Genomic DNA, 8,590 nt, shown 5'->3' with positions numbered 1-8,590 from the left:
CTACACTCGACTGGAACGGTCGTGTCACAAATCAGGAGCAGAAAGAACTGGTGCGTTACACAATGAATCCTTCACAGCAGCGAAAGCATGATCACACCTGGCACTCCATTCGAACTTTTTCGAAGTACTAAGGAGGTCAGTCAGCGGGGATCTGACCTACACGTTTACCTCGATATGTGATCGCTGCGTTTGCAAATTCACACTTTGAAAGATGCAAAGTCAAGGAAGCATCAGCGAAACGCCTGAACACCCGGTCCAAGCTACGTACATGATCCTCCCAGTTATCCGAATAAATTACCAGATCATTCAGATGTGCCTCGCAATTCGTCACTCCGGACAAAACCTTCCGCATCAGCCGCTGGGAGGGGGCTGGAGTGTTTCGCAGCCCAAACGCCATTAACGTATATTGCAGAAAGCTATCAGGAGTGACCAACGCAGAGATATCACTAGCTCGGGCGGTTAAAGGGACTAGCCAGTATCCTTTAAGGAGATCTTGTTTGGTGACAGAACCAATTCATTCGACACAATCTTCAGTGCAGGGTAAAGGGAAAGAATCTGCCTTAGTCACGCTATTAACCTTATAGTAATCCGTGCAAAAGGGGAGAGAAGAGTCTGATTTCTGCACTAACAGACATGGCGAACTCCACGGGCTATGACCATGGACAGCCACTCCATTATTTAACAAATACTCAAGCTCATTCTTCATCACTGCTCGCTTCATTGGATTCGGTCGATACGGATGTTGCTTTAAGTGCCCACATCGATATCGTGGCACAAGACTGTAGTTTTACCAGGAACATCAGAAAAGAGAGAATGGTATTTTTGTATCGCTCTCATCACATCCTCTCTCGTTGGCATGCTGGCAAATGTCCAAGATGAGAGTCTAATTTACTCAAAACAACCGAGTTTTCCAGACGTACCCCAAAACCTTGACAGTCATCCGCAACGTCGTCCTCCTGAATATGCTCCGAATTTACAAAGATGGGGTCAGCAAGCAGTGATGACGAGGGAGTCATAACCCCGATTCTTATATTTTCCATCCGGTGTACCCACAACATAATCCGTTTAAACACACCGCTATAAATAAACATACGTCCTCGGACGCAACAAAACTGCGTAACACCTTTTAACCGACTTCCTGCTGTTGAAAAAGTTCTATGTAAGTGTTGATGTGATTGAACAGGGTCTGCAGTAATCAGGCCTGGTTGAGTCTAGTCCAGCTGAACCCCATTATCAATGCAGTCTCATAGATTTGGGGAATTAATAACTAGAGGGGCAAATACATTTTCACACAAGCCCAGTTGGGATTGGATAACTTTTTTTTTGATTTAATAAATAACATTATCATTTAAAAACTGTATTTAGTGTTTACTCACGTTGCCTTTGTTTTATCTTAGATTTTGTTTTACTTTCTGAAACTATTTAATATGAGATACACAAAAACAGAAGAAATCAGGATAATCAGGGCGAATACTTTTTCACAGCACTGTATCTATATATCTATCTCTCTATCTGTCTATCTATCTATCTACATATCTCTCTCTCTATCTATCTGTCTCTCTGTCTATCTCTCTCTCTCTCTATCTGTCTATCTCTCTCTTTATCTATCTGTCTATCTATCTATCTATCTATCTATCTCTCTCTGTCTGTCTATCTATCTCTCTGTCTCTCTATCTATCTATCTCTCTCTCTATCTATCTATCTATCTTCACTTATTTATGTTTGTTTATTTATTTATTTATTTGTCTATTCACTTATTTACTTTTATTTGTTTATTTATCTAACTATTTACTTAGTTCCGTTCTTTACTTAATTTATGTTTTTATTTATTTACTTATTTATGTTGATTTATTTAGCTATCTATTTGCTCAGTTAGTTTCTTTCTTTCTTTCGTTTTTATTGTCCTTTCTGGAATACAGTTAACAATCCAAAATAAAATGTATTAAACCGAGTCACGTGTCTAAACGGAATATTTTAGGAGTACAGGATGTTTTATCAGTCCCAGGTACGAGTCAAAGGTCAAAGGGTTTCAACAGCAACTTTATGAGCGCGCGCGCACTCACTCACTCTCACGTTCTCCACGTGCACGCGCTCGGCTGCTGTATATCTCTCACTTCCGGTTCAACATGGCGGCATCCATGGCATCCATGGCATCCCGGGCTGTTTCTAGAGCACTTCGTGGAAGTGCAAGCGGACCGTTCTTTCTCAACAGAAATAAGGTAACGTTTAATGACATTATTATCGTTTGAAAGCAAATGTTTTGTCTAAACTGTTAAAAAATAACCGTCAACCTGTAACAGCTTGTCGGTCAGATAGTGACAGTTATTCGTTTCCTACCCGTATTGGTGAAATCCCGCCTCCTATTCTAGGATTGGGTGGTAGTAACCCACCTCCTGCTCTACGATTGGCCAATTCGGAGGGTCCCACCAGAATCGGCAAATCCTAACGCAAGAGGTTGGATACTCCCACCCAATCCTAGCATAGGAGGCGGGATTTGTCCAAAACGGATAGGAAAATATAGCGTGAGCCAATATGATAAGAGATCAAGTAGTTCGTGTTGATTTTGAAATGAACGTTTGCACAGTATAAACTCATAAACAATAACATTAGCATGACTTATATGTTCTACTTGTTTTTTATTTTTTATTTTCATACACTTGGCATTTCATGCTAATTCACATTTTCAAGTGACACTGGTTGTAAAAGTCATCTTAGTTGGACTTTGCCCCCACTTCAGTTACTTGACTTCTCAAATGCCCTAATTTCTCTGCATTTGCATACTCAGCATGCACAAAGTACAGAAGTTAGTTATTAATAGTTGTTAAGACACCCTTTCATACCTGCACACAGCTTCTCGTTCTTCACGTACGGTGTGTGTGGTTTTTGAGAAATTGCTGCCCTGGGTCTGTTTTCTGGGACTTGATGGGATTAGTAATCTCTAACTGACCTCAGGATGTGATTAGACTGCATTTTGAATCTTCATGCATCTCTTCTCATAAAACATTTAACCGATATTATGATTTTTCTAATATATTTCTCTAGTACTTTTAGCACTAGTAGTAGTTCGTCTGTTACGGCTGTCGCAGCCAAATCTAACAACCACGTTTTGCATGAACGTCCACAACATTTAAGCATCAGAAGGCAAAAAAAAAAAAATCTGCATCAAATGTTTTACTTTGTCACCTCACAAGTATCCAATAAAAGATGAATTAAAACAAAACAAAGTATGCATATATAATTAGTTTTTACAAACCAGAATTAAGCGAGTCAACCTTTTAAAATGATCTCTCTATCTACACTTTTACACGTGTCCGTGTAAAAGTCCAGCTGGGAACATCTGAAGAGAGAAATGAAAGCCATTGGTGTTAATTTGAGATTTCAGTCACTATTGCTTGTTTTGGTCATTTAAAATAAGTTTCCTTTGATTAATAATCGACTAGTCAATATCATTTGGTGCCTTAAAACCTGCTTGTACAGATAATTCCCTAGATAAACACTACGTGTAAGTGTTTTATTCTAAAATTCTGACTTTTTAATGAAAAATAAATTCTCAAAAATTAATAATAATAATTATAATGTATGTATGTATTATTATTATTATTATTATTATTATTATTATATATAATGCATAGCTTTCCTGAACAAAAATACTTCAGTATCTGTAGCATTAGTGTTTCTTAATGTAAGGGAGACAAGGAAGAGAAATAAAAAAAAATCCCCAATCTCAGTTTATAAATGCTTTTATTAAAACTTTATGAATAATAATAATTTGACTGATTTCATATAGTGAATTTAAATTAAACTAACCCATTGTTGAAAAGAAAATGTAGGCTTTAACGTTGCAATGTTAGAAAAATATTTGCATTTTCATAATAATAAGTTCTACTTGTTTATAATCAGAGGTGGTTTGAGGATCAAAAATAGTGACTTAAGTAAACGTCGTGTTACTAAGAGAAAAATATTCAAGTAAAAGGAAGCGTTGTCACCTAAATATCTAGTGGAGTAAGAGGAAGAAAGCATACAGTAAAAGAACCGGACTGAAGGAGCTGTTTAGGTTGATTTACACTTCTGTGTTAATGTGTATTTGCATGGCCATGCAGAGAGAGAGGGATCGTGGGTAATCACGGAAGGCAGAGACGTGCTAACATGCGGTCCTCCTAAGCGCTAACTACATGCTGGATGTATCTTTGTTGCTGCGCATCAGGCGAGAGCTGATTGGTTGGTGGGGAGTCATTCGGTTCAACGTACATCTGAAGTGTGAGCAATAAAACTTTTATATAGATGAGCTCGTGCTCTGAAACGGCGTCATGAGCGTGTAACCTGTTAAAAACTGTAAAACAGATCACGACAGTGTGATGATGAGAGAGATGATTTTACCATCGTTTAATCACTTATTTATTGATCCATTTCTAAATCTATATAGAAAAAGTTGTGTGTGTCTGTTTGATTTGAGTGTGTGTGTGTGTGTGTGTGTGTGTGTGTGTTTGATTTGAGTGTTTCACATTGCCAGCTGAGTTTTCTTCTCATGGTGACAGGACAGAGACATTAAATCTCTCAGTCTCTGTGGTCTCTGATCATGACTGTAAGATGCAGATTATCCTATTGACTAAAAGTTCACTAAATAATCAGGCAGGTTTATGCTGATGCAATCAGAGTGTCTGTGTTTCACAGAGAGCGTTCTGGATGTTTGACGGTGTGACCTGTCGAACTTTTTTCCTTTTAAAGGAACAGAACAGCCGCACGTGATCCTGACTCTTCACTCGCTTCAGACGTGGAAGAGAGTCCACTATGCAAGCGTTCGTGATGTAAACCTCAGGCTTCAACCAGACACGACACGGTGCGATCCTGTCAGATGTTTGTTGCTAAACGAGACATTTTAGCCGTACTCCTCTTTCACACACGTGAGACGAAGAGGACTTTGGCTGAATGACGTCACGTGACGCGTCTTAGCCCGGATCTGCTGAAAATCTGCTGTAATTGTGAAAAATTGCAAGCTCCTCGGAATATTGCTCGGATTTGCATTAAAGGATTTTCTCCAGTTAAATCCTGGAGGGACTGATTTATTGGGGAGGGAAGAAAAAAAAAAAAGAAAAGAGTGCTCTTTTGGTGTATTTTGAGCGATGTAGGTCGTACAAACCTGCTCCGGTGTTAAATTGCCGAGCTAGCAAAAAGTGTAAAGGACGGCAGGTCTGGTAATAAAATCTATTCGGTTAAATGTAAATGCCACTAGATATGGCGGCGGTGTAATATTGTGTAGATATGACCAAGCCTTTTACTGGAAGTAGGGCCCCTTCATATAATAAATCTCAATTTAACCTCTGGATGCAAGGATTGCAAGTTAGTGATTGAACATTAACCTGAAGTCAAGGATGCATTCTGAAGAAATGCTCAAGATTGAAGGTTAGGGTTCGAGGAGCGGGGATAGTGTTTGTAATTACTATGTAAATATAACCTCAGCAAGGCTTTACCGAATTGCGAAAGCACAACGTGCATCAGCAAAATTTCCATGACAAATAATCGGACCAGGAACCAAGCCAACTGCAGACTTAGTATTTATTTATTTATTTATTTATTTATTATTTCTTCTTCTTCTTCTTCTTGTTTACTCCTATGAATGGAGGTTCTGTAATGCATGAAAATACTTTTATCTCCCTCTCACACTCTGCTATGAGTAGGCTGGTATGTGAACTGAGAATGTGTTCTAATGCCAAATCCAGCCCACTCACACACACCTTTATGCACACACACACTTGTTCTATGGGAGGCATGTGTCTAATAATAATACGTTTTATTTATATAGTGCCTTTCTCAGACCCAAGGTCACTTTGCACAGTATATGCACACACAAATACATACAGAGTAGAACAGAGAGAGAAAAGCTTCATGAGGAACTACCTCACGCCAGGTTACTTTACAGCTCACGGTTTTTATGGCGAGTGGCTTGTTTAAGAGTGTGTAAGATGAGAGCAGCACTCAAGGCTTTAGGGTACTGGAGATTATTTTATGACTTGAGTAAAAGACTAGCTTGTAAAATGGGAAAAGGAGCCCTGAAGACAGTACCAGGAGTGATTTTGTACATACTGGAACCGTTTAGGGGCCAGTTACAGTGACGCGGGTTACGAGCGGTCGGAAAGAACGAAGAAATGTAATGCATCATGACGTGGTTAATAATAAGCCACCGAACTACCGGGTAATCCTGCGTTTAGACCAGGGGTGGGCGATATGACGGAAATATCATATCACGATACTTGAAGACATTTCTACGGTACACGCTATGCATCACGGCGTATAGGTTTGCTAAGCAACTGCTAGCAAAACGGTAGTGTTAAACGTTTATGTCCACAAAAATAAAGGAAATTAAATCTGCGAGATTTAGCAGTAAATTAAATGAAAACAGCAACAATTTGCAGGAAGCATTTTCTGCATGTTGTTGTAACTTTTGACCGGTAAATGGCACGATCATAAAATTTGTTGTAAAGCATCAGGACATGGTCATTCAGCCTCACTCCTGTTTGGTGGCGACCCCGTCAGGTTTGTTTGTGCGTTACAGGCAAACCACCTGGAGTGTCAACTGCTTCGATAACTTTTTGAGGCTTACTCTGATGATGATGTTTGCCAAATTTAGTGATGCTCGGGCAGCGTTTGTAGGAGGAGTAACGGATAAACAGTTTTTGCCAAAATCCAAGATGGCGGAAAATATAATCGAGCAGAAATTCCTAGAGAGTCATAGGCTGGGTGCGTTGAACTCGTCCCGACCTAAGCGATCCAGGGATGCCCGACTTTTAAGTTATGACTATAAACATGCTTCAAAATTCGGTCAGAATAATCCCTAAACCCTCTCCAAACAGCTTGCCGAATTTCACCAGATGGTTTTAAGAAGATACAGAAGAAGAACAGTAAGAAAAGGTACAATAACAATAGGGTGCCTAACACACCTTTGGTGCTTGGCCCCCTAATAAATTTAATTCTTAGTATTGCGGAACACAATGTTAACACAAAATTAGCTGCTCCCTATCAGAGTTTGTAATAGCTATGAAATTGTATTTATTTATTTATTTATTTCATTTAATCAGTGTCACAATTCTTGCGAAATTATTTGAAAAGTGTATTGTGACATATATCATGATATCGATATTATATCATCATACTGCCCAGCTTGGGTACACACTAACAAGTAAAAAGTCGCTTGAAGTTTGTTTGCATTCAAATAATATTTAAAAAAAAACAACAACTATTTTTTAAGAGGTGATAAAAGTGAACACTGTGTGTTAGAAGTGTTGATTTTTTTTTCCCCATGTGAATGAGATGTACGATGATACAGGATTTCATATTTTCAGTGTTAAATGATCTGCTCCTGAACAATAAGTACCTACTAAAGATATGTATTCATTCCTGAGAAACCTAGATCCAGGTCATGGACGCTGAGTAAGTTCAGGGCAAGATGAAGAAGGTGAACCTTGATCGATGCCAAAGCTTGTAGTAATCTTTTTCACTGCGTTTAAACGCTAGCCCAAATTCTGAAAAAGTGTGTTCATGGGGAAAAAGGGCGATAACTTTCATTCTGTATCGCCGAACGTAAGCTCCTCGAACTTTTAACCTAAATTTCTTATTCTGGAAGAATTTCTTTTGCTCCTGTGTGTTGTTGATGAGGTGTGCTGTGTTTGGAGAGATAAGTGTGACGATCTGGAAGCTTCCTGTCCTCTGTCACGGAGCTAAGGAGCTGTGATTGACAGCCGGGTATCGTGGCAATTCAGCCCTCTGCTATGACAGTTCACCCTGCGCGGCAATTCAATTTGCCATGGTTTGTCAATAACAATACGAAGAGCGACTCTAAGTCACAGCAGGATTGGAGCTGGTTGATGTCTGATAAATGCGGTCCTGTCTGGACCGAGAGATAAACCAGAAGCTGATAATAATAATAATAATAATATTATTATTATTATTATTATTATTATTATTGTTATTATTATTATTATTATAATAAATTTTTCAGTTTTATGTCCCCCAGCATTACCTGGGTTTGATAGTCCTGAACTTGTAAACCTTGAAGAAGAAAGATTAGAAGAAGACTGGTGGAGAGGAAAAAATGTGAAGATCAGGAAGTTGGTGGAGAGGAACAGAGAAGAAGGTTTGTGGAGAGGAAGAAAGCAGAGCAGGAGGTTGGTGGAGATGTAAAAAGAAGAGCAGGAAATTGGTGGAAAAGGAATGAGAAGTGCAGGAGATTATTGGAGAGCTGAAACGGAGGCAGGAGGTTGGTGGAGAGTCGAAACAGAGGCAGGAGGTTGGTGGAGAGCCGAAACGGAGGCAGGAGGTTGGTGGACTTGAGGAGGAAGAAATTGAGATGAACATTAGTCTGAAACAGCAGATGAGATTTACTGGAGAGGAAAACAGAGCATTGAAAATTGGTGTAATAAAAACAGGAAGAGCAGGAGAACGTAAAAAAAATGAGTGGAGAGCTGAATGTTTGAACCCGGGTGTAGAAGGAGCAGCGTTAGGAGGAATATTTATCGAGCTTGAGAACTTGAGAGCAGCCGAATCTCCCTTCCGTCTCTAACACGGACAGATTTCCATTTCAGCGTCACGAGGGACG

The 8,590-nt window shown here is 39.3% G+C and overlaps 1 protein-coding gene across 1 annotated transcript in view; it reads left to right on the top strand.

Moving 5' to 3' along the window:
• The first annotated feature begins 1,717 nt into the window (after nucleotides 1-1,717).
• The window catches only part of suclg2 (succinate-CoA ligase GDP-forming subunit beta), an 89,951-nt gene continuing 83,078 nt past the window's right edge, over nucleotides 1,718-8,590 (top strand). The window contains exon 1 of the mRNA XM_053652421.1: nucleotides 1,718-2,219. Within this exon, the coding sequence (XP_053508396.1) occupies nucleotides 2,127-2,219 (93 nt within the window). The 5' untranslated portion in view covers nucleotides 1,718-2,126. The remainder of the gene's footprint in view (nucleotides 2,220-8,590) is intronic.

This window comes from Ictalurus furcatus, chromosome 21 (assembly GCF_023375685.1).
Source record: "Ictalurus furcatus strain D&B chromosome 21, Billie_1.0, whole genome shotgun sequence".
Classification (NCBI taxonomy): domain Eukaryota; kingdom Metazoa; phylum Chordata; class Actinopteri; order Siluriformes; family Ictaluridae; genus Ictalurus; species Ictalurus furcatus.
This window is presented reverse-complemented; position numbering and strand designations above follow the sequence as displayed.